The following is a 27328-nucleotide window of genomic DNA, read 5'->3' as shown; positions in this document are numbered from 1 at the left end:
TGGAGTACAATTTATAAAAGTAAGCAACAAAAATAAAAAAGGGTTATGTGGTTGACAAACCTGAACAACCTGCCTTGGCCAAAAACAAAGTAACACAAGTATCCGGTCAGCAGGTAATTATATTTGGGTAAATTGGGTTCAGTACCTTGAGCGATTTCCTCACTTCTACCTTGTGTAAAAAAAGAACAATAGACAGTCAAATACAGAGATATAAAGGGAATTAATTTAGCATTATTGTAATTTGTTTACCTGAGACAGCTGTCTGGGATCTGGACAACCAAATAGGGATGAGCTGGAACTGAAGCTGATGGCTCCCCTCCGTGTGAGCACATGTTTGGGAACCGGCCTGTCCAGAGGCAAAACCGGTAGCTGATAACATACTTCCATTGAATTAAATTCAAAGCTGAATCCAAATCAAAATTCAATTGGGAAAAAGGGGGCTTTAAATTAAAAATAAGTTATAAAATTAAAAATAATAATAAATAACGAGAAAATGGCACAAAACAATATGATTACGCCTTGAGAAACAGGTAGTCTTTTTTTTTTTTTAATTGCCAGTTTTCTGTTAAAGACACAAAGTACTTTTTGTTCTGCAATACTTCAAACAAGCGCAAACAGCGGTTATTAATAAAACATCTCTTCTTCGTTTCTCCTTGCGAGTCTTAGTTTGTCCCATTTTATTTGGGGTTATTGTCATTGGGCTAATTTACTTCTTTCCCCACTTTACCCCCTTTTCAACCCCGATTCAGGCCTAAGGAAGAGGCCTCTCTGTTTTGTATCTGTTTAAAAGTTGCTTCCTCATTTTTTCCCCCAAATACAATCTTCTGTCAAACGTGCTTCATCGTGACAAGGCTCCTCGGCACGGTACCAAACAAAACAAAGGCGTACAGTCAGTTGATACAAAAAACAATCTATAGAACATTAAAAGCTTGCTTTAAAATTATTCGGGGGATTTCATTCTGTATCAAAGTATCAACACATGATTATATTTCAGTCCCTTTTTTTCTTCTTCAATCACATTGCAGGCATCGATTGCTGCTAATATTACTAGGATGGCTTGCTGCAGCACTATGAACAAAAAAAAAAACCCATAAACTTAAGCTGCTAGCTTTGAAAAAAAAATGTATATATATACATGTAACTGCTCTAGAAAACACTACACATTTAAAATTAGCACCACACAAGGGTACACGATACGTTGCTTCCCTTTACTACCTCTTCATAAAGGCTGACACCACCTGCCAGAGATGGAGCTGTTTGAGCAGATATAAAGCGCTCGTATCAGTTTAGTCCAATTGGTGCGTCCTTTTAAGTGTTACGTTTCCTCTGATTCGGTGATCTGGTAGCGTAGGTTTGTCACAAGGACTCCGATTGGGTAAATACAGGGGTGATTCCAAGACTGAGCTGTGGAGTTGCTAGGAGTGCACGGAGTCCAAGTACAGTAGGGTATTCCGCCACAGCGGGGTTTGCCCTTCTGCTGATCTGCATCATTGCTGGTGATTACCTCGCCAGCATGAGTCATGCTTGAATAGTGATTTTGTGTTACACTGTTCACAGTGCTGAGCTAAGGTTATATTGTTCAGTGTTAGAATAAAGCTTAGAGTGAATGAAAAAACATAGGCATAAGGTAATCATGCCCTGATAAATGTGTTAAAAAAAGACAACAACTCATTGACCAAACCATAGTGTGAATAAAATAGTTGTTCTTAAAATGTTCCACTTCATTACCCCCAAAAAGATGGAGCAGATATACCTATTAGATGTGTAATCCACTTGAGATAGCACCACTGAGTGCACCACTGCTCCACTGTCACGCTTGCTTAAGGGTACAGTAGAATAATCCTTTTCAGGTTGGATTTATATTTGTTTCATTTCTACCTACATCCAAATACAGAAAAGGGGTGAAGAGAAGGGAATGAAAATGGAACTGTGCAAGAACTGGCAGTGCCCAGTGGTCAATAGCAGGGCTGTCTGTGGCAAGTACACTAAGTAGATGAGATCTCAGGTTTATGTCTCACACAATGAATGGTCCCTCTAACCTCACAGCAGCTCAGTGTTCCATTAATTAACCCATACAGCAGGGTTTCATTCCTAAGCAGGATTTAACTATGACTTTTTTGCCCAGAGGTGACTGAACCCCCACAATTCATCAAAGTGCCCCTTTGATCCTGAGTTCTGCAGTCGAGATTCCCTGAGTAATGCACATATGCAAAGATTTCACTTTATTCTTACTCTTATGTCTTTAGACCTTGAGTACCAATCCAACCGCGGTTCAAATTCAGGTTGGTAATATCAGGGCGGTGTTTGGCCTTGTCTTTACCGGCTTTTCTGAAAGCTTTCATGACTGACAGGAAGACATTATTGCTGGTCTTAAACTCTCTGTCAACAGAGATGTTAAAACTTCTACTGTTAAAAAATCTATTTACTCTAGCTCTCAGTGTTATAAAACTGGAAACTGAATTATACTGGTTACCAGTTGAACTTCTTGCACAGGTATAAAATTCCCCCAGAATGTTGTTGAGGTGTCCTGGACTTATTTCCTTTTAAGCCAGTCTTTAAATACATTAACAACCCATGGTGTAGTTTTTTTTAACTTTGTTTTCTTTTATTTCATTTAGCAGTGCCTCATCTACTTTTTTCTGTTTACTGTTGACAGTCGAGACAGTGGTTTAATAACAAATAAATAAAATGGCAGTTTGTCATGGAATTTTGCGTTGGAATTTATAATGTGGTGCGTATTGATTAGTATGCAAGCCACGTGCATAGACTATTTTTCCACCACGATCATGTGATGCTGCTTAACCAATCAGAGGTTGTTATTTTTCCAAGTTGTTTATATACAGTATATATATATATATATATATATATATATATATATATATATATATATATAGTAAATATGGACTGGAGAGGAGGGCTATAGTAGAAAATTATTGACCCTAGGGAAGACTATTGTTCCCAACAGGGGGCTATAATGCCCGAAGCCGCAGGCTGGAGGTAACAATAGTCTTCCCGAGGGGCATTTCATTTTCCACTATGGCTGTCTGCAGTACATATTTAACATATGAATCAGTCAAGAAAGTAAATAAATAAATAACAGAAAATGTTTTTAAAGTTCATACCGTATAGTTAAGTTTTTCTCCGTCTCCATCTGGTTTGCAGATTGCTGCATAATCCAGTTTATATCCTGCCATGATATTTGTTTTAGAAAGTCTGAAAACACTGACAGTGACATTGTAATCACCATTTTAGTGTTTGGAGCTCTTTCTTTTGTAGTATGTTTTGTAATTATTTTTTTGTCAAGTCACAGAATCAGTGTTCAGCCATTTTCTCTTGTGAAGAGTGCCGGGGAGAAAAGTGTTCCTTTGAAAAGGGACGGGACTGACAGTGATGTGAACCAGTCACATGACACTGAGATTATTGACTGGTGGTGTAAGGATGTTAGGGCAATAGTTCAATCTATTTTTCCTCCTATGATGATGTTTTAATTAATCACTGGCCAGTATTTTTTTGATGACAATGACTTGAGTCGAGTTGAGTCACCGAAAATTGTAAATCGAGTCTGACTCGAGTCAAGTCACTGACTCGAGTAATTACAACTATATAAACACAAAGGCTGGCTAACATCTATATTTTAAATGCACAAGTGGTTCAAAGTTTAGGCACAAATATAAATTATTTAAATTCTGGGTTTGCAATAAACAGAAAACTGTGGAAGTTATGCAAGGTCAATGTAACACATATGGAAAACATTGGGACTCATTCTCTAAGCCTGCCCTGTTTAAAAAATATAACAAGGAAAAATAACAATTTATGTCAGTTTTACATAAACATATTAGAAAATGATATTAGCTATATTGGTTAAACTGAAATGAAACAGAAGAAACACTGATTAAGTTTATGCCTTGGACCAACTTTGAAGCTGAACTTATGCAAGCCTTTGTGAATAGAGAGAGAGAGAGAGAGAGAGAGAGAGAGAGAGAGAGAGAGAGAGAGAGAGAGAGAGAGAGAGAGAGAGAGAGAGATGTAAACAAAAGATTAAATAATTTAAAAAAATGTATTTATTTCAGGATGTTTTGGACAAAAGCCCTTCTTCAGTTGTGTAGAAAAAAAGTAAATGTAGTGCAGTAAACCTGTTAACTTGTTTACTTTTCTTTCTAAATATAATTAAATGTCTACAGCCAGTAAGCTCTTGGGTCATAGTTTAGGTTGGACCCTGTTGCTAGCAGGAGCTACTGTGTGAAATGCAGTGTAAATATAACTGATGGCTCCAACCACTATTTTTTTTAGCAAGTTAAACACGTATTGGCTATTAGATTGATGACCCACATGAAAGCAAAAGGCATCAAGCACTTGTGTTTCAACAGCTAGCATTTAATACTCTGATCAAATAGCGCCCTCGGGTGGATATCTGTTAAAACAAATGCAATAAAAAAACAGCACAGACTTGGTCCAACAGACGATATGAAAAACTAGACCAAAAAAATTAGTAGTAAATTTACTGTTTCTCTGTTCAATCCAAATCCAAGGCCTTGTTCCAATATGAGCATGAATCAGTAAATCCAAACAATCTATCATCACAAATTCCAAGCTAGAAAACCACAGAAAACAAAGTGAAGTTCAGCTACATGGCCTACTGGACTTTTGAATGTGTGTTTGGATTAATTGTTGATATTATGGTTCCTATGCTTTAAAAATCCATTATATGGGAGTCAGTGCAATACAATTCTTGCCTGTGAAGCATGAAAACCTTTGTATTTCACTTACACGTGTTAGAAGAGGCTACCAAAGACTGCAAGACCTGACATGCAGCTGTTCTGCATAGTTCATGTTTAGAGGTGGAGTTAGTCTGAGGTTAAATTTAAGTGTAGTTGCAAAAGTTATTGGTTTAGTGGGCTTAAACATAACAAAACTTTATTAGCGTTAAAATAATTTCTGCTTCTTTAATCGTAAAATTCCAAGGACAAAAACAAAGGTTGCAATTGTTTCCAGAACCTTGTAAAAACTCAGTCCCCTCCTCAGTTATTGACTTTTACTAGCACGGTAATTTGTCTGGTGAGCAAAAAGTAAATGTTTATATTGCTGTCAATGACGTAGGCTAGGTAGTCTAGTAAATCTTTGGCTGTGACCCAACAAAAGCAAAACAAGCAAAGGATTCTCTAAAAAAACTAAAAGCCAGGGTGTGCTCTTTACTTTTTGTCTGAAAGGCAAGCCCATCAATCTGGTGTGAACAATGATTTTGGTACAAACGATAATAAACGCAAATTCTCAATCTTTGCCTGCATGGCTTGTTTTAAAAACATACCTAATTTAAAACAAAAAGTCAAATAGTGGATTATTAAACACAGTTGCATTTGCATGAAACAGAAAACTAGGAGTTATGGACAGTCAAGGTAACAGGACTCAAGCTGATACCTTTTATTGAACCGACTTAATAAGATAAAAAAAAAAATGCAAGCTTTCAAGACCACCCACCCTAGGTCCCTTCATCAGGTAAAAGTAGATTTGAGAATAAACAGTGCAGATGATTATATTTTTAAAAGGAATTAGAGCTTTACAAAATGGAGTACAGCTAAAGAAATAGAGTTTTGATACAAAAGGGCAGCATTCTGTAATTACAGTGCAAAAGGCTGTTCACATGGTAACCAAGCATAGAAGGGAAATAAAAATGGAGGGCTAAAACCAAACAAAACAGATCAAGCTGTTTACACAACAGAATCATTTAAATGGACTATATATATATATATATATATATATATATATATAACAATAACAACATAACAACTAATACTGGTATAGTGGGTCAAAAATGACCTTTTTATGTCATTGTGTTTTTTGTGTCCATAAGGTTTGCAATTTGTAGGGCTCAAGCTCTTAAAATTGCCCCTCAGATTAACCTGAGGCCCTTCGAAAACAAAAAGATATGTTACGTAATTTGAATAGCTCTAATTTAGTATTCATTTACTGATATACCATCTGTACAGGGATTTCAATGCTTAAACTTGTGGAAATCTGGAGCTTTAGCTTTCATAACCCTAGTAACAATACCTTCAGTACTCAATTACATTTCAATAAAAAAAGGAAACTGGTGGTCGTAATTTAGCATTGGTATTAAACAAAAAAAAAAAAAGTTAAATGTTTGAGGAAAGGCAACCTCATAACTTATTCAAAATATGGAAAAACATTTGAATGATTTAATGCTGGTATTTCGATCTGTCGCTGTTTAGATCGATTGTCTAGACCTCTGTCTATGAAAAGGTAGATAACCGGTGTGTTTTTGAGCTGCTGAGATCTCCAGATGGAACACATGTAGCTTGTGTATATATACACAGAACAGATCTACAGAAATAAAGCAGGCAATGCAAATCCACAATTGCATTGTACACAGTTACTTTATTACTGTATTACAATATACATTATCAATTGAAGCTGCTCAGCTAGAATCATTGATGGAAAACTAAACAGAGACACGTCAAATTTGTTATCTCACAAGTACTTCAGTAACCGCGTGTTTGCCTTTCATATTCATAGAAAGCATTCTCTTTGGGATTTAAGGTTTACAGCGTGCTCCTTTAAACGTTTATAGGTTCAGGTAATGATTGATTTCACAGCTGAAGGGCCATGTATATGTTGTTTTGAGAAAACTCTACATCTGGTGTTTTTGCTTGTCGTCTTGTTGGGCTACCTCGGGCCATATTCCTCAATTCTTTAATTAACTCCTTTTTTTAAAGGGGAAAAAATGTAAAATGAGAAATAAAAACACCAAGTGCTTATGAGAACTTGACATATATTACACAGTTGTTTGATTCTAGTTATTAATTAGTCATTTAGCAGATGCTTTTATCCAAAGCGACTTACAGAGACTATGGGGTGAACTATGCATCACAACTGCTGCTGCAGAGTCACTTACAATAGGACCTCGGTTTTACGATAGGTTAAGTGACTTGCTCAGGGTCATACACAGTGAGTCAGTGGCTGGGATTGAACCAGCAACAAGCCCCTTTCTTCAACCACTGGACCACCAAGCCTCCAGTTTTGTAAAATTAACAGGTGTTTGCCTCTTTCAAAAAATTAATTAATTAAAGTTAATTAAAGACTGGAGTAAATGCTTTGAAAGCATGGCAAGCTGTCTTTTGTCTGTAAATAGTGTTGTGGATGTAGACTTTGTTTGATTGTGTATTACTGTTTTACTGTTTTGAAAGTGTTTCTCTATATCACTGTATTTTAATGAAAACTGCTTCATTTCTAACAGTCTCCAATGAGAATACCAATCTAGGGGAATCAACCAAATGAGCACTTAAACTATATGCACTAGTAAACTCTCTATCCCCTGGGCTGGAATCAGCTACATGGACAATCCCACTGTGTGCAGTGTTTGTAAGCTGGTTTTCAAGCCAGCGGGTATGCAGCACACCTCCATGTTGCTCTGGGGATTTGGTATTTACATCCTTGTATGCTTACCTCTGCTACGTTTCCCAACAAAGGAGTACTTAATACTAATTGAAAGACTTGCCCTGAACTCACAGGAGAGATGCTAAACTGGGGATCCTTTGGGTGTGTTCTTTAGTTATACTAATTATTTAATATTGACTAAAGTTTTCTGATGTATTTATTCACCTACTTTTTTTGTTGGCCTTTCAAGTTCTCACAGTGGGAATAGTAATGATGATACAAAAAAGACTATATCTCTGCACAAGCAGTTAAAGAGTGAAATACAAATTTGGTTCCTTTTATGTTTGAAGTAAATCCGTGAAGCGGAGTAGATTATGACAGTTATTAAAAATAGGTCCATCCTCTGTTTTCTAGGAGAAAAAGTACAATAAAATACATTTACATATCAAGAGCGTATTTTTTTTGTTTGTTTGTTTTATACACATTTAAATTTCAGGAAGGATTTTCCTTTTGAACTTCCTTTGGCTTCTTCAGAGTAAATACTGGTGATACTCATTATTTTGGGGACCAAAATGCCCAATCACCCACAGAACGAAGCTTAGTTCTGGTAATTCTTAAAAAACCAGTAGTCGCAGAGTGCAAATTACGTGTAGGAATGTACTTTTTTAAATGGCTTCAGATGTAGCTGGGAGCCAGACTGTTAAGGGCCTTATAAGTTAACAATAACATTTTAAAATCGATCCTGCTCTTAACAGGCAACCAATGCAAGGAAGCCAGAACTGGTGTGATACGTCCACACAATGTGGATCCTGTTCAAACACGAGCAGTGGAATTCTGCATATACTGTAGTCTGCCTAGAGCAGCCTTTGAGGCACCTGTAAGCAAGGCATTGCAGTAGTCAAGCTGGTAGGAGACAAAGACTTGCACCAGCCTCTCCGCATCAGACAGGGAAAGAATAGAACGCAGACGGGCTGTATTCCAGAGATGGAAAAAAGACACCTTAGTGACATACGGACATGAGACTCAAAGCTTAAACTAGGGTCAAAAACCACACCTAGATTCCTAACAGAGCTGGATTTAACCAAGCCCATCAATCACCATACTGAAACAGTCGCGATTGCTCAGTTGTCGGGGAAAGCCGAGCAGCATTAGGTGACAATTATGTTTTTTGTTTTTTTTTTCATAACGGTTTGTAAGACTAAGGAATATTCTTTGCTCGTTAGAAAGTTTTTTTCTGATTTTGTTTTTTATTAAATAGACATGTTTGTGATGTCATCTTGTGGTAAATATCAATGAATGGCTCAATATATCCTCCAAATTAACACAAAGCATTAGAGTGCAGTGTACATTTGGGGAAATCCAAGGGGCGGAACCGCTAAATTAGTGTGCATGGTTAGGTCACAACTTCACAAATCTAGCACTACACAACAATCTGTCTGTGAAAACATGTGAACCCAGCAGCAGACAGTGCAGGTGTGGTAGAAGTGCTTCTGTACCACTACTGTATGGGAGTTGCAGTAGCAGTGCCGGAAATCTCAGATCATTTTGAACGTCTCTTCTGTGACACTGAGCTGGCCTGGCACTTTCACTCTATAGTATGGAGATAATGCAATTGTCCAATTAAAGAAACAGGGTGAGTTTGGTAAAACTTAATTTAGATTTTTTTTTTGTAAGTTTTGCATCGTAACCCTTTGTATTTTCCCATGAAGGCAGAATAGTGGTAACCCAGACATTTCCAGGAAGGGTTTAGGGTAAGGGTGTGCTTATTCCCCTAATCCTCCCATGATACAGTAGGAATGGTAAAATGTGTAAAACCGCATGTGTTCTATTTGCCACAAAACATATTTTTGTCCTGCTAGGTGGTGCTATTAGCTTTCCTGTTCACCTTTTGTAAGGCATTCTTCATAATTTAGCATATTGATAAGTCCCACTGGCTATGAGCCATTCAGGCTTACAGCAATATGTTGACTTCATCCACAAACGCTCAATAAATACAACAAGAAGGCAAACATACAATAGGTGTCAATTAGCATAACCAGCATCTGAGTCAAATTATTTGCCTCTGTGGGTTGCTTTGGGCAGGTATCATTCAACTTCAAGTAAAATAGATACAAAAAATAATGTGAGATTTACATAAACTACATGGCTCAAATGAAAAATGATCTGTGCCATGTTACACTTCATGTTACTGATCACTATTGTATGGATAGAACTGTCTGTCAGCAGTCTTTGTGTGCAAACAACCAGTTATGTAAAGAAGTGGACAGGGCAAGCAACTTATATTTTTGTATTTTATTTTTTTAGAGAGTCGCGTACATATTCACACATCAGTTGTTTTAAAATATTTTAAAATACATATGCATGAACAAATTATGTTTTTATAAGACAGAGAATGTCATGTACAGTATATTGTAGAACATATTGGGCCCTATTTAGCAAATATGTGCGCAAAAATGACAGCGTTAGCAAATCGCCGTGATAGCGCACGAAAACGTGATTTAGAAGTCGGGGCTCATGCGTGGGCTAACGCACATCAAATAGCGAATCATGCGCCCAGCCAATCGAAGTACAGTGGGGGGAGTAAGGTTACAAACAATAAGGATTCAACATTCCCTTTAAAAGCATCTGTGCATAGACGGAAGGAAACAAAAGCACAAATAAATTAAAAAATCTCCAGCAGCCCAAGTGAGGAGGATGACCAAGCCCCTCAAGCAAGGCTAGGAAATTTAAAAAAAAAGTGATGTATAAGGCTTTGTCTGACCTGCCTGGCACTTGCAGCATCTGCATCCTCCACCACGGGGGCTTCAAGTTCAGCATCTGCTTCCCTCAAACCCTGTAATCTTACCTCTGTAAGTTCAACATCACATCCATTATGGTGAGCTATTTTATGTAAAACACAACCAGCCAGGACGATATTGCTAACCTTCTGAGGAGTGTACTTTAGTGTTCCCCCAGAGACATCCAAACATAGGAATCACATTTTGAAGATTCCAAATGTTTGCTCAATTACAGGACGAGCACATTTAAAGGTAAGGTTATACCTCTGTTCGGCAGGGGTTGTGGGGTTGAGCAGCAGTGTCAGTAGCCACCATTTCAGTGGATGCCTGTTGTCCCCTATCAACCAGCCTCTCAGACTGTCATCCCACTGTAACACAGCTGCCACCTGCGAATTAGCAAGGATAAACGAGTCATGAGCGGAGCCAGGATGGTTTGCATACACATTTGTACTGTAGTTGTTGGCATCACACACTTCTTGCACGTTGATAGAATAGGTCCCCTTATGATTTATGTAGAGGTGCCTATTCTGTGTTGGTGTGCGTAGCTGCACATGTGTGCAATCGATGGCTCCCAGGACACCAGGAAACCCATACCTCCCAAGAAAACCCTGCTTTGTGTTTTATTTTTCTTTTGTGAGAGACGGAGAAATGGATGCACTAAAGCTGCAGGTACATCTCACACTGCACATGATACAGCCGTCTCTGCAGTAGCTGTAAAGCCATAAATATTTGCAAGCCTTTTAATATGTGTTTTTCGCATATGAAAAAAATCAAATTCCACTAACAATACATACTTCGTATATTGCAAAATAAGTTTTATGGGTGTGATTCGACAAATATTTTGGTCGTAAATATTTATTGCTTTACAGTAACATACAGTAGCATACCTGTCAACTTTTGAAAATACAAAAACGGGAGTGGGGGGGGGGGGGGGGGTGTGTGCAAGCCGTGATACCTTTTTTTACTGTTTCCCCTGTACAGCTGGGGGGTGCAGCAGCGTGGCAGTATGTGAACTTGCCTCCTGCACTGAATGCATGCCTGCCACAGGACTCCCCTGGGTCCTAAACCTTGCTATGTACAGACGGGGATTGTGGTAATCACACACCGGCCATGAATTTTGTAGACATTAAAGGTTTGCTGACATAAGGGGGTTTAATAGTAGAATACAGGAGAAAATCTGTCCTGGGAGATGGGTCCAAAATACAGGAGACTCCCGGTGAATACAGGACAGTTGACAGGTCTGCTGTAGCAATCCGTGCATTTGTGTACCGTATGCCCTGTTGTCTGTTTGCATGCTGTGTGTTATTATTATTATTTTCTTAGCAGACACCCTTATCCAGGGCGACTTACAAATGTTACAAGATATCACATTATTTTTTTACATACAATTACATTATTTTTTTACACATTATTTTTACATACAATTACCCATTTATACAGTTGGGTTTTTATTGGAGCAATTAAGGTAAAGTACCTTGCTCAAGGGTACAGCAGCAGTCTCTCCCAACTGGGATGGAACCCACTACCCTCCGCTCAAGAGTCCAGAGCCCTAACCACTACTCCACACTGCTGTTATTCCCTTCCCGCTGTATTCCGCCATTGCTTGTTTGCCTTTGTTTCTGTATTCCCGTACCATGTGACCCGCTATTAGTTTGTCTGCCCTGGTCTGTTCTCATTGGTTGTTATGTATGCGTCCTCATTGGTTGTTGTCAGTCTGTGCCCATTGGTCCTGGTGTGCGTCTGAGGGCCAATGGGATGTGTCTGGAGCCTTGTAATCTATTTTCATAAGGGGGTGAGCTAAGCTTAAAAAGGTGTGTAGCGCCGATCTGAGAGTTGTTGCTGTGCTGGTTGCCATGTTCCTGTATGTGAATCCTGTGTTGCTGTCAGAAGTGTGAGTTGAGGGAAATAAATAAAGACAAAGGATTTGAACAAGGAACCAGCGTCTCTCTGATGTCTGCTGCCTGCGAAATGCTACAGTACGTTGGAACGAGCCAGTGGCATAAAATGTTAGTGCAGCGGGTACCCTTAGTGCTACAGGCTTGAACAGTGTGCTCTCCGCATGTCTCCATCCAGGTCAGCCTAGTTGGCAGATGTCAATGATTGTTGAGGCAGAATTGCTGCATACATTGTGTGTCAGACAGGCTCAGAAAAGACAGATGACTTCTAAATATTTGGGGACATCTCCTCCTCTTCTCTCTTTGTTTGGCCACGTAGAAATCCAGTGCACATTCCATATTTATTTTATTTCTCTTTTTCTCTCTCTCTCTCTTTTCTTTACCAGCTTCCCTGGTAGTTTCAGTGGTAACTGTTGATGGTTTGCTAAATCGTTACATTTGTATGTAAATGAAGACACTCCCCTAAAGTTCAGCCCATGTCCAGCGCTAACACTGACTTGCCAGGTGGGCACTGGCCATTCTGACCTTGGGTGGGTAGAAACCAGCTTGTACCTTACACAACACCTATATTTATTATAATATATAGATATAAAAAAGAATCATTAAACAGCATAGCTCATTTTAACGTGACGCCATTTCCATCTGATATGAATGATCTGACACAAGCCATCTGATACCTGACTTTCAGATGGCTGCACCACATCAGTATCAGGGTCTATTATGTATATTGTGTGTGTGTGTATGTATGTATATATATATATATATATATATATATATATATATATATATATATATATATATATATATATATACACATCTGCAACTTTGCTGCCTGCTGCGGTAGAGATGTGTGTGTGTGTGTGTGTGTATACACACACACACACACACACACCCACACACATATTAAACTATATAGAGCACAACACTGTGAAACTATGCTTTATTCAAAATATCTGTTTCAGCAAAGCTTTACCATGTCCCCAGATAAGTTTGGTCAGAAAGGGTTCTACTGTTTATTTCTTCATAAATTTTAACAAATGTCAGTTATTCAGTACAAGGTGTGCTGTGGCTGAACATCTACCATTGCCATGCCACATCTCTACTGCAGCAGGTAGCAATGTTGCAGATGCGCATTGTTAAAACTGACAAGTCTCATTGTTGCCATGACCACTACAGAAGAGGTCAGGTTTCCTGACATTGTGCTGCTTGATTTCAGCAACCCATCTGATAGAGTGAAGCAAGCCACCTTAACAACACAGTTCTAATTGGAACTGTATGCCCCCCAGAACTCCGGGGGTGAAACACGATCAAGTCTGCATGTGCTGTGCAATTCTTTATCATTGGTTGCCACAGAAATACGAACCCATGACTTGATGAATGTTTTATTCATTCCAGCCACAAACCTGCTTACACAAAGAAAGCAACCTGATTCCACTGACCTGTCTACCTTTGATCAGAGAGGAATAACAACTTTTACAGTGGAACAGGTATAAACCATTTTAAAACTGCTTTTTTTGTTCATATGTGCCATTGACCTTAGGGTCAAATGTAGACATTTGCATGAAAGTATCTGTGAAAACACCGGCCAGGTTTGTTAATTTACAGGTTTGTTCATTTATAGGTTTGTTAATTAATCAACAAACAAGTGTTTCCGTGTTGTTTGGTTGTTGTTCGATGCATGAAAACTTGAAATACTTATAAAAGCACCTTGGAGATTTCATTATTGCTCTATGGTAGTGTGATGCTGGACGTAATGATTAAATCGCGTAAGCTATTTTAAGGACATATTAAAAATAGTAATTGCTTCTTAAAATATTCACACTGCCGTTCTTTCAGAACAGTTGGACATTAAAAATGATTACATGTTACCAATTAGCTTAATTGAAAGACGCAATCATTTATATTATAAATTTGACCTCAACAGGTGTGGACAATTACTTAAATTAAGACCTCTTAATTTGTATTTTATTGAGGGATAGTGAACACAGAAATAATAAGACAAAGTTTAATATTGTAAAAATGAAAGGGCTATTGAATGTTAAATGTTTATTTTAGGACTTGGTGACACCATTTCAAATATATTGAGCACAGATTTACAGCTTGTTACTCTAATGAAGATGTAATTTAAAATCTAGAATGGGGAAAAGTACAATTAAATGTAGAAAGAAACAACTTAAAAAACACTTTAAATCCCCCTAAAAAAATTGTAGTTTAGCAAAACTTAAATTTGTATTTATCTTCCTAAAAAGGGTGCTTTTTCCAAAGTGACTTTTATAACTGACCCTTATACTCACAGTTGCAATTTCATTTGAAAAGATGATTTTTAAACCACCTTCTTTAGCAATCTTTTGTGAAATGGCCCGTCACATACAATCATTCCCCATTTTAAGTCCATTGGCTGTAGTTTAATGTTTGAGAATTTATTTTAAGGATTATGTCTCCAAAAATATAGTAGCCAGTAATGATCATACTGCCAACAAGTAGAGCAGTGCAGAGTTTAAGAAAATGTTGGCAAGGTTACCATTAACTGCAACACGTTCCCTGAATGTTTTTTTTTTTACATCATTGTAATTAAATTGAATGTACCTGAAGAAATAATTAACCATTTTTTAAAATCAATATTTGATGTCACATTCGCTGTTGAAATCTGTCTGCTTTAAGTTAAAAAAAAAAAAAATGCTTCTCCGTCATTGTTTCTGGAACCAAAATAACCATATCAATAATAAATGAAAAAGCTGATGAGATAGTGTTTTCCACTTAACAAGCAATGAAGAACCGAAGAACTGAAAGTGACTATAACGTTAAGTATTGTATTGTTGCATATATTTGGGATATAAATAATAATAATAATAATAATAATAATAATAATAATAATAATAATAATAATAATAATAATAATAATAATAATAAAATATTGTATATATTGTTTGGCTCAAATGTCATAATAAACTGTGTAACCATCCAGAGACTATTCATTGTTATGGGATTATCAATTCATTTCAAATTTTTAAAAATCCAGGTTTGTTTCTTTTCATTTCTTATTTTGAAAGCAATATTTTATTTAGAAAAGCCACCGTTTGGAGACCGCCAGCTCGAACCCAGGATATGCCATTGCCGACCGTGCACGGGAGTTCCCAGGGGGCGGCGCACAATTGGCCTGCCTTTGTGCAACTCAGAACTGCGTGTTCCTCATACGCTGTAATTCAGTAATGGCTTCACGACGGGCTTGCAGTGCAATAAAAGGTGGATGGATGACGGCACATGTTTCGGATGACGGCACACGTTTCGGATGACGGCACACGTTTCAGATGACTCGACTGTTTGTCTTTGTCTCTCCCGAGTTAGTGCGGGGGTTGCAGGGGTGAGCTGGGTTGAATAATTGGGTGTTCCAAATTGTGAGAAAATCGGGGGTAAAATAATATTGGCGATTCCAAATAAAAATAAATAAATAAAGAAAAGAAAAGCCACTGTTGCTCACTGTCAGCCAATTGTTTAAATCATCTGTGATTTGACATATTAAACAACTATATGTCCTTTTTGGACAGCAGGCCTGAAAATGCTGTTTTTTGAAAAATCAAATAAAAAAAATGAAGTCTATCGCAAAATTCAACTGAATGTGTTGAAAAGCACAACAGAATTCTGGTTGTCAGTAAATACTTGACAAAACTGAGAAGTACAGTTTGGTCATTAACCTTGCTTAACATGCTTAATATTACTTAATATACCAGCATAACACTCACCTTCCATTTAGTTCCTAATTGCGTGTATAAAACCAAACAGGGATTGGTAAAAAAAAAGGAAAACAAATTATTTTAGCTCTTTACCACGTGATTGTGCCAATACTAGGTGAGCCACTCTGGAAGCCAAACAAACCTGTTCAACTAAACCTGCTCTAACCAGCTAGTAAACCCCAGGACAGATCTTTCCAATGCCCAGGCCCTTTCAGGTTTCACTATGCCTGCTGGCTTTTCTTTGAACTCATAGAAAGGAGGAAGGATTGACCCTAAATAAATACTTACTGTGACCAGTAAAAAGTTTCTGTTAGCATTAGTTTGCCTGTTAACACATAGATACAGCATTACACTTGATTATTATACAAGTTCAATGTAGTGCTAATAAAAACAAGCACAGTAATGGACAATCATTTAACATTATTACATCATTTAAAGTCTGTAATCAAGTTGGCAGTCTGTTAGTGACTGTCAACGAACGCATACTTTTTGGATCAATCACTGGACTTTGCCCCTATTTAACAGAGGTCATTAAGCACAATAGATGTGAGCTACTGCAGTAAGTGCCTGGAGATGGAATTGTTTGAGCAGCAAATGATGAACTGTGCATAGCTACTATCTGCATGGTGTATCACAGTGCTCCCTATTTTAAAACAACAAGTAGCACCTCTTGCATCAATTTGAATTTAATTAGCAATACTGTTTCATATTCTTTCTGTGGCTGCATGTATAAAAAAAAAAAAAAAAAAAAAAAAAATCATCATCAGTTTGGTGCTTTTTTCCTTTCCTTCAAAATAGTTGGTAAAACATAGAAGTTGTTGAATTTATCATAAGATGTTGCAGAAAAATGTGTTTGTTCAGACAATAATCGTGCTTAGATTTAAGCAACTCTGGAGGCCTGGGATTGAATGACTTGGGTTACAAGAGAAGTGAGTTTGATGGTCGCAGTCGTTCTTGCGGTGCAATGTGGGAAAACTCACATTTTGTACTAAAAACAGTTATTATTTAAATTAATCATGTTCCGCATTCAGAACACATTTTCCAGATATCATTTCACAGCCATATCAATTCAAGCCAAATTGTGATGAGTATAGTCAGTTCAAAAATCAATTCTATGTTTTTTTTTTTAATTGTATGGTTTGTATGCCGGTATAAACATGACAACCAAAAAGTTTATCATTGTAAAAACTGAAACATATTGGTATTTAACAATATTCCTCCCTTTCCATTAAAGCAGCAATTTGTCATTGAGAAGTATGCATGATACACTCATTCCCTACACAGTACTACTTACTGTAGCTTCTTGTTTTTTCACTATGGTTTAAGGTAATGGTCAGACAGCATGGCTGAGCAAAGGCAACGAGCCCTGTCAACTTCAGGAGAAGCATTGTACCAAATTCTCGACCTGCAAAAAGGTTCTTCTCATGAAGAGATAAAGAAGTCCTATAGGTAAGTGGCTGAAGCATGAAACTGTTTTTCTCTTATATATGCATTTATTGACTGCACATGTGGTGTTCATATTCCCATTAAGCATACAATCATATTATGGAACATTTATTGCAAAATTAAGTTATTGTGCACCTGTTTAACTTTATCTACTTTCAATACTGTTTTTATGAAACGTGTTGGCCAGCACTCTGCTGATACAAAGGTAAATAGCACCTCACTGTGGACATTTAAGGGAGGACACATGCCTGTATTTACAATAAAATGCTTACATTCGGGTTAGTATGTCATTCATAGCGTATCTTTTCACAGGAAGCAGTGGCATTCATTTCCTTTTCAGTAAGTTAACACATATTGTTCTTCTTTAGCACTACTTTCTGTACACTAAGAAACACCTTCCTGTATGCCCCCTAGATCTATCTATCTGCCTATCTATCTAGCTAGCTAACTAGCTAAGATAGATAGATATAGAGAAAGATACAAAATATATTCTTTGTAAAATAATATTTAGACATATCCGTGATTTATTAAAACCATAATTTGTATTTAAAATGTTTAAATGGACCGCAACCTAGTTAATATATATTTCAGTGATGCAACTTTGATATGTGATGAAAATATCAGTGGTATAATTCTTTAGCATATAAAGGTTGGCTCATTATTATTTATTTCTTAGCTGACGCCCTTATCCAGGGCAACTTACAATTGTTACAAGATATCACATTATTTTATCACATACAATTACCCATTTATAGAGTTGGGTTTTTACTGGAGCAATATAGGTAAAGTACCTTGCTCAAGGGTACAGCAGCAGTGTCCTCACTGGGAATTGAACCCATGACCCTCTGGTCAAGAGTCCAGAGCCCTAACCACTACTCCACACTGCCAGACAATGGCCAGACAATTGCACAACAATTGCACAACTAGAGAGAATAGAAATAGGCCTCAATGGTCACATGATGGAAGGTTGAACCAGCTTTTAGGCTGGTAAAACACCTGGTAAATATGTGTTGCAACTTGTTTTCAAAATAATTCTTTTTCATAAAAACTCAAGTTTTCTCAAGTGTTTTCTCACTATTTAAAAATATTATTATTATTATTATTATTATTATTATTATTTATTTCTTAGCAGACGTCCTTATCCAGGGTGACTTACAGTCGTAAACAAATACATTTCAAGAATCACAGTGCAAGTAATAATACAATTAAGAGCAAGATAAATACAATGATGAATAAATATTGCTGGAAGAACCTTTTTTTTTTTTTGAGCGAACATATTCTGGAACTGAATTTCCTCAGACAGGTACACGAAGGACCTGGCTAAGATGACAGCGATAAGATCCAACAAAAAAGTTACTGCTTCGTTTGTACTTGTCAAAAGGATTAATCTGGGTCTGCCCAATGAAAAAGCTTTCAAGTTACCTACCAGCCTAATTGTAATTAAAATAGCAGTACAGAGTGAATTTGGTAGTGAATATGTAAATAAAGTAGTAATGACATCTTTTTGAAAATAATTGCTATAATTAAAGATTCATATGCCAGCATAGCCACAGTGTATTACAGTTGATGAGACACGATATTTTTGAAGGTACCTCAGCAGAAAACAAATGATGCTGAACCAGATTAATCAACGGTTAATGAAGTGCATGTGTAAATCTTAATCCCAGTAAACAACAAGGATCTATTAAAATCATTAGCAGTCTGTAGGGATCTGCAAGACCAGCTGCACTTTCACCCAATACCATCTGCAAGTTAACAAGACTAGTCCAATAAACAGGGTCTTGTTAATCCTTGATTGGGTACGGTTTTCATTAAATAAATGTATGCGTTTTGCAGCAACTACAGTACTACGTTCATTACGTGGTTTATGAAGATATTTATAGAAGTCACCTCCTCATTGAGTGAATGAAAATGATTCAAAAAGTGTGTTTGTGACAAATCATCGCAGGCAATTGACCAAGATAAAGAATGCAGTGAATTATAACAAAACAATATTGGGTGGAATAGCTTGTCCTGGGTGCAGGTTTAGATTTAAATGAAACATGCCTTTACAAAATGGCCTTCAGTGGCAATGCATGGCAGGTACAATGGCAGAAGCCAATGCTACAATGGCACCACAGTGGCAACATTTTAATATTTTGACATATTGCCGTGGTATGAACTTGTAATCCGTGTAGTACCATGGTAACATATAAGTACAGGTGTGTGCTACTGCAGTAATGGGCTCTATTAACAAAGCTTAAAGTAATTGTAGAGAACAAAACTATTTCATAAATCTGACCTGTTCAGCTAAATAGTCTCAAATGTGCAGTTTTGAAAGAAACACATTATAGCACACATATAGTAACTTCAAACATGATATCTGGTACTACTTTAGGTTAAAGGAAGCTCTTTGTTTCTGTGTCTTATTCTTGGTTACCCTCCAGGTGAAATGACCCAGGAAGTGCAAGGCAGTCTAAAAGCATGGCCAGAAAACAGAGGTTTATTTAACCTTAAGAAGTACCAGATATCATGTTTTAATTGAAAATACATCCTTGCTCAAAATTACACATTTGAGACCGTGAAAATGTATGGAACTATTTTTTCAGCTATAAACTTATGAGTTATTTTAATAATTATTCTTTCCAAGTCTGTTTTAATGGAAGTTTGAGATTCGTGAAAAAGTCAACAGACTAGTTTCAGCAATATAACTATGTATTTTATTGACAAAATGACTTTAAATAATTCAACCCTTATAAAGGTTTACCATAGTACAGGAATAGCAAAGTGTAATAAACTATAGTGAAGTGAAAGCAAGGTAAAGCACAACTAGTCATTGTAAATTCCAGAGCGGTATGGTAAAGCACATTAAAAAAACATGGCAAACCATAGTAAACTATGATAAATGCACAGTATAACCATGGGAAAAGCATTGGAAATGTCAGTATCTACTATGTAAAGTTACAAGCTTCTGGGACTGTGGGAGCAATTAACAATGTTAATTCTGGTTTGCAATTTAATGTGTTCTTTGTTCATAAAGTCTCACTGCAGTAGAGAATACCATAATAAGTTCGTTATAATGCAAAGACAGGAGTGAGGTCAAACAACAAAAATTGTATTGCACAGTTTGTTCATGAAAACATCACTTGTTTCACTATTATTACAAAATGGTAACTCAATAGCTAAATTACAGAAGGCCCAGCTGTTTGGAGTCTGACATTTCATAATGTACAGTGTTTGGGATTATGGAATCTTTTTTTTTTTTTTTTTCTTTTTAAGAAAACTAGCTCTGAAATATCATCCGGACAAGAATCCAGACAACCCCGACGCCACAGACAAGTTCAAGGAGATCAACAATGCGAACGCCATCTTGACGGATGTGACGAAGAGGAACATTTATGACAAGTATGGCTCCCTTGGCCTCTATGTGGCAGAGCAGTTTGGTGAAGAGAATGTGAACACGTACTTCATGCTCTCCACCTGGTGGGCGAAGGTGAGAGTCCCCTCCACATGCTTCCAAGTTCTTCCATTGATTCCTATTGGTAATAAAGCTGTTTCGTCATTTTAAGTTTCAGATTTACAAATAAACAGAAAAAATCAAGAACTAGTAAACATCACACTTTCCTACTGTACATGCATATACACACAAGCAGACATGTACACAGACATGTTATAAACATAGAGAGATAACCACAGGGACTCATTACGCATAGAGGCCTTAGGTCATCAAATGTGACTCACTTTTGTCTAATTTTGTCTAAAAAATAATAATAATAATAATAATAATAATAATAATATATATATATATATATATATATATATATATATATATATATATATATATATATATAATGTCTAATAAATAATAAATAAAAAATAAAAATAAAAAATAAAAAAACTAACATTTTGTCTAATAAATGCTACTCACCACTTCGCGAACAAAAAGATTTACAAGTACTGTATAGCATATTGATGTACAGAATCAGTTCAAATAAACCCCAGAACAATGACTCCCTTTATGGGAAATTAATTGCTTACTTTACTGATACAAATATATACTTACTTTATGAATAATATAGAAATGCTTTAGTATCTGTGTCCTTTTTTTTCACACTGCCCAGGGTCTCTTTGCAATCTGCGGGCTGCTAACAGGCTGCTATTTCTGCTGCTGCCTGTGCTGCTGCTGTAACTGCTGCTGTGGCAAGTGCAAACCCAGACCTCCCGGAGGGGAGGAGAATGAGTGTCACGTCTCACCAGAAGACCTGGAGGAACAAATTCGAACAGACATGGAAAGAGGTGAGAAAAAATAAACATTATAAAACACAAAAACAAACAACATTTCAATGTCATCATTCCTTCGTAAGTAATCTTACACTGTGTGATACGCTGCCCGTGCATTGCTGTTACGAATTCTGTGAGATGAGGTTAAAAGCTCTAAAATCGGCAATGCAGGTGAGTCTGCGGTGGGGTCACCAGTTTGCACCCAGCCTCTACCCTGTTACCCTGTCTTGAAGGCATATTGCTGAGTCAATTCAAACTGCAGTAGGCATGTTACAAATACAAAATACTAAGATAATGTATAGTAGTGGTTAGCTTGAGATGTAGCCCATATCAATGCATAGATCCATCACCTTGCTGCTGTAAAATATATGCACCCAACATGTAAAATATTTAATAGGACTATGGATGGGACTTCTTACTGAATAGTGTATGATTAAAAAATAGGCAAAATATCATAATAGACACGATTTCATATAAAATGCGAGCTATAATATCACCATTTAGTAATGACATTGGGCTGTGAAGTGTATTCTGTTTCTTTAATTGCAGCATAAATGCAAAAAACAGTGAACACGAGTAGCACTACACCTCCACACGGCTGTTCTTGATAAATTAGTGATCTACAAATCTATTAGAAAATGTTGAAAATGGTATGGTTCAAAAGGAAGTGCATGTCAAACAACTGCAAAACAACTGCAACTCTGTACACAAAGCAATGTGTCGTGTTTTACCATTAAAGAAGGTTCTTTAGAAACATTCTAGAAACTGGACTTTTGTCAGAGGAAGATAACCTTGCTAAAAAGTTTCAAATGTGTGGTTTCACCAATTACCCAAGTTATCCATTTTATTTAAATTAAATATCAGCTGTGTATTTCCACCAGATGTTTGAAGCCAAATTTATAATTCTGTGCCAGTTACCAGCATGAGATTTTCACGCCTGCAGCGTGCTTCAACAAAAAGTGATAATTACCTTATGTGAGTCATTACTGGTAATATGTATTCATAAGGGTTATTTAGAGATTTGACAATAAGAATAAAGTTTAACAAAATCATGCGAATGAGACAGCCTATATTTTGCTGCCAAACCATATAATAAATCAGCATGCCAGTTTGAAAATGCATTTATAACTTTAAAGGGTCTAAATTCAGTAGTGTATGAATTACTGTTGTACACATACAGTATAGTCATTGCTAAAACATCACTTCAGAAACTAAGCATGAAGAATGTTACTCTAAGCAGAAATAACAAAAGAGAATGTTAAAGAAAGCACAGAAGAGGATACTAAACCAGCAAGAAATGTAATATTCCGAAAATTGACTTGGTATCATTTTAAGGCACTAGCTACTTTGAATTGTCCGTGCTTCTTGTCAAATTCAAGCCTGCAGTACTTGCAACAAGTTTAGAGCTTTTACGCGCACACTGCAAAGTAAAATACGAAAAAAGCAGAGCGATTCAGCCTTGTTTTGCTGTGAACTACTGAACTGCTTTGAAAAGCCACATAAAACATAAAACAAATATACTACAACTGTGCAAAACTGGAGAGCGGCAGAAAAACCTAAATCGAAGGTTTGAAAATGATGTTTAAAATGCAAAGCAGCTGTTCCTCGCTACAATACCGGAATAGAAAATATCCTGCTTTAAAAGTATCAGGTGTTGTTACCATGTTTGGAGCAACACTGTTGCAGCTGCTGCTGACTCACCAGCCCCCCCCCCCCCACCTCGTCCTAGAGGAGAGAAGGTGATGAAACAGGATGGCTGGTGCCCCAGGTTGTGGTAGTTTGAGCAGATGCTGCTTGTGGCTGTGGTGGCTAGTGATGAATAAACTGCTGTCCACTTCATTGGAAGAGATATAGCATCTCCATTTTTTTTTGGTGTCTGTAGAAATGCAGCTCCTGAGCTGGTCTCCTTCTCAATGGTTTGATGATGCTTGTATTGCTTTGGTAACAAGTTTTACCTTGGACTCATTTTAGGGATATTTATTAATAAATAATCATATTTGGGCTTCATTGTATAGAAAGGTACAATTAGAACAGTCCTGCCTTATAGCCACTTCATTTTAAGCTTTTTTGTAGTGCTTTGTGCCCCGAGCAATTTGTGTCAGCTTCAAACATTATTCCTCACCGCCCACCCACTTGTAATTTTCTACAATTTAGAAATTATGTGTAAACCACTCCTGCACTTATTCTTGTGGTTTTCTCTGAGAACAACATGCATGGCTGTTCTAAAATGGTTTGAAATAAGTAATGTAATGTTCATTGGATTGACTTTGCCTAATGCATGGTCAGGGTGACAATAGGAGAGCTTGGTATGATGACACAGGGAACAGGGTATACAGTAATTGCTGGATTAGAGGAGTTTTGTTACTGCAGGTTTGGATGCCCTAATGTTGAGATGTTTATATAGTTTACTGTGGATATAGTGGTTAAAGCAAAGCTTTGTGAATACATAGAGAAATCATGGTAAAGCACTTGTCAACCTGGTAAATCACACGTGTGGTAAAGCATAGTAAAAGCCAAGGTAACATATGATAAAGCATGGCAAATATTGATCTAAGCAGAAACAACATTAATATGGAAATGTGATCAAGCTCTGTATCATTGATATGCCCAGAGGTGTGGCAGAGAAGGTTCATTTCTGCTGGGCTACCTGTAATTGAATTTTATGGATAAAATCATAGAATTGTAAACACACTGTCTGAAAGAGTTTAGTCTGTCACAAATAATATGGAGGTTAAAAGAGTGTGGCACTGAAACAGTTAAAGTTCCCTGGATACCACCTGAAATTGACTTTTTTTGACAGAAGCATGGACTGTAACAATGTCAGATCATCTGTTGTTAATATGACCATGTTGTTAATATGACCAGACATAGTTGGGAATTAATCTTAAGTAAAAAAAAATGCAGCTGTGTACCAGACATTAAGACAGTAACTCAAACTGTTATTGTTTGTAGTTATTTGTAGTTTTGTAGTTATTACATACCTTCATCAGTGTTCACTGTTTCAGTCTACAAGAATTCAATTGGAAGCATTGAACAGAATAAATATGTGTTTTCTCTGTGACATACTGTAATAAAAATATATCTCTTTTCAGATTTAAATCTTTCAGTTTATCATACATTTTAACTAAAGTTTGAAATACAGCTTAATGATGCATCCCTTTTAAAGTGGCCACACACTGCACTACTGTACATCTTGTGCTGTGTGGATTACCAGCTTGATAAACATCAGTGTTAGTCTATCACATACAAAAGTTTTCTAAAATGATGTAAAGCTCTTGCTTTACCAAGGGTGGAATTTTTTTTTTTTTTTTTTTTAAGTATTTTTCTTTTGTAGTTGGGTTTCTATGTATGTGGACATCCAGAAAGAATAATTAAAACTCCTTGGAATAAAATGTTCACAATATCGCATTTGTACTGACAATACTACTAAATGTCTTACCAAATGACCTCAGATCATAGTGGACTAGAGTACAGTAACGAGTCACTAATGAATAACAATCATGCCAGGCCTAGACAGTGAACAGGGACTTCAAGATGTCGTGTTTTATATTTTCAGATGGTGACACTCCAATTGTGCTTCAGCCAACAAACGCTAGTGAGAAGACGCAGCTTATTGGAGATGGCCGCCGCAACTATAATACAGACTCCTACAACTGACTGTGGAGACTGGAGCACAGTATATTCAAGCAATAACCCAGAACACAATCAGTTTACTTGTATGTTTATCACTGGGATTATTCAGATTCATTCAAATGACCAAGATGTTTAATAACTGTTTTTAACTCTAGATACTAGTATCTGTAAAACAAAAAAACTAAGTGTGTTTGGTAGTGCAACAGCGTTTTGAATTGGAACTACCTTTTTAAGTTACTTTGGAAGGCTCTCAGTTTACACAATATCAGTCGTTCCCCTCATTTGACAAATAAATTCTTATAAGAGTGTGTGACTTGACTTTAAAAGATCAAATTCTAATATTGTTGTAAACATTGGAAAAACCACAGCCAGGTGCCTTATTTTAGAGCTTACAGAGATTACCTTGAACAGAGAAACAACCATTAAAGAAGGTTTCTTCAATGAACGTATGGCATACTTTCTTGGTCCTAGTTTAACATCAGTTCTTTACATAAAAATACCTTGTTGCAGCCATAGGCAGGATTTTAGTCCATAATGTGGGGGGGGGGGGGGGGGGGGGGTCAACAGCGATAGGCCTACCAGCATTAATTCCGACAAATGTCTCACTATTTAACTAGGTAGCTATAAACTGCTGTATTTTGAAACAATAATTATACCACTTTGGATGTAAAACTGATGATGGATTCTGGCTCGAGAATGTACAAAACGCTTAATAAATGAATCACTAATAAAAATAACACTTACAACGTGTCTCTCTGGTTACACCAATTGTTTTACTGCTGTTGAAAAACAGACATAACCTGATATTATTGCCGTATTAAGTGAAAGTTAAACCACACGACAACCACATACTCATAGTATCAATCAAATGCAAGATTAATGTTACAGTATCTATAACAAAACTATGGGACAGTGTCCTGTGCGATATATTCAGATTTTATAGATTTATCATGAATTTTCCTTTTGGATACCGTAATTATTTTGTTTCTGTAATATTTAACTTACAATTTTATTATTTATTTATTTCTTAGCAGACGCCCTTATACAGGGCATTAAAGTTACATTAAAACCCACTAAGAAAGCCATTGTATAAAAGTGCGTTTTTAGTCTTGACTTGAAAACTGTAACGGTCCCAGCTTCCCTGACAAACGATGGCAGAGCATTACATAATTAGGAGCTCTACAAGAAGGCCCTACCTCCCATGTTGCTTTTGTTGACCCTAGGAATAACCAGGAGCCCTGCATCCTGTGATTGCAGTGCGGTTTGTAAGATACAGAGTCAGTAAAATAACTAGGTGCTAATCCATTCAGGGCCTTGTCTTAAAATCTTCAATTCTATACTGCACAGGGTGCCAGTGTAAAGAGGCCAAAATGGATAATATGTTCACTTTTTTCTGGTTTTAGTCAGAATTCTAGCAGAGGTATTCTGAACAAGCTGCAAGCGGGATACCACACATTTTGGGACACCAGAAAAAAAAAGTGCATTACAATAATCAATTCTAGATTAAACAAAGGCATGCATTAGTCCCTCGGCATTAGATACAGTTTTAATGAATATGTTATGTCTCAAAAACGTGGCAGACAGTGCATTTTTGTGCAGGGTGTTTCCTTATGTCAAACTACCAACTTTTGTGAAATAGTGGTTTTCTGCAGTGTAAGGTAGTTTTTTGTTAAAATGAAATTATTTAAAAAAGAAAGCAACACTACAGGATAAAAAAGACACACACACACACACACACACACACACACACACACACACACACACACACACACACACACACACACACACACACACACACACACACACACCTTCTTAAACCTTTTTTGGGGGATTCCTTTGACTCAAACGTAGCATACTGGGATGTTAGATCCTCAGGTAGACATTGAAGATGCATAGCCTATTTACATTATTTCAATGACAATTAAAACAGCTTTGTGTATATAAGAAAACTAGAACGTATTTTTAAATTAATTATAATATTTAACACAAGGAATGTTTCTTGGTTTAAAAATAGTATAGTAGGCCTACTGTACTGTATTTGTATTATCTAGTTAAATAACTGCTACAATAAAATCCGCAATCGAAGCAGGCAGAAATCGTCTTATATTTTTTGTCCCCACGGGCCTGTAAGGGTCGCTTATATTGGTCAATGCTGTAAACAACTCTGAGAGGTAGGTGTTGTGAAATTAAACAA

At 36.8% G+C, this 27328-nt stretch overlaps 2 protein-coding genes and 1 long non-coding RNA gene across 8 annotated transcripts in view; 1 reads left to right on the top strand and 2 right to left on the bottom strand.

Moving 5' to 3' along the window:
• The window catches only part of LOC117400576 (high affinity cAMP-specific 3',5'-cyclic phosphodiesterase 7A-like), a 63769-nt gene extending 62508 nt beyond the window's left edge, over positions 1 to 1261 (bottom strand). For 2 of the 5 annotated variants that reach the window (XM_034000730.3, XM_034000731.3), the window contains exon 1: positions 250 to 1261. In XM_034000730.3, the coding sequence (XP_033856621.2) occupies positions 250 to 387 (138 nt within the window). In that variant the 5' untranslated portion in view covers positions 388 to 1261. Of the gene's footprint in view, positions 1 to 60; positions 80 to 145; positions 193 to 249 lie in introns of those variants that run through there. The other 3 variants (XM_059022255.1, XM_059022258.1, XM_059022259.1) reach the window with 3 other exon arrangements.
• LOC117400578 (dnaJ homolog subfamily C member 5-like) lies at positions 3 to 25679 on the top strand. Of its 2 annotated transcripts, none has more exons than XM_034000737.3 (5): positions 3 to 113; positions 17122 to 17244; positions 20500 to 20713; positions 21342 to 21516; positions 25058 to 25679. In XM_034000737.3, the coding sequence occupies exons 2-5, from the start codon at positions 17138 to 17140 to the stop codon at positions 25156 to 25158; spliced, it is 597 nt and encodes a 198-aa protein (XP_033856628.1). In that variant the 5' UTR covers positions 3 to 113; positions 17122 to 17137; the 3' UTR covers positions 25159 to 25679. The 2 variants fall into 2 exon arrangements, with proteins under 2 accessions (XP_033856628.1, XP_058878243.1); XM_059022260.1 differs by lacking the exon at positions 3 to 113 and adding an exon at positions 13449 to 13551.
• LOC131736845 (uncharacterized) lies at positions 20636 to 27328 on the bottom strand. Its single transcript, XR_009328443.1, has 3 exons — positions 26943 to 27328; positions 21284 to 21482; positions 20636 to 20756 (listed from the first exon to the last, which is right to left on the bottom strand). It is a non-coding gene; the product is annotated as an uncharacterized LOC131736845 (long non-coding RNA).

This window comes from Acipenser ruthenus, chromosome 4 (genome assembly GCF_902713425.1).
Source record: "Acipenser ruthenus chromosome 4, fAciRut3.2 maternal haplotype, whole genome shotgun sequence".
In the NCBI taxonomy this organism is placed as follows: domain Eukaryota; kingdom Metazoa; phylum Chordata; class Actinopteri; order Acipenseriformes; family Acipenseridae; genus Acipenser; species Acipenser ruthenus.
Note: the sequence above shows the minus strand (reverse complement) of the source record. Positions and strands in the feature narration are given on the sequence as shown.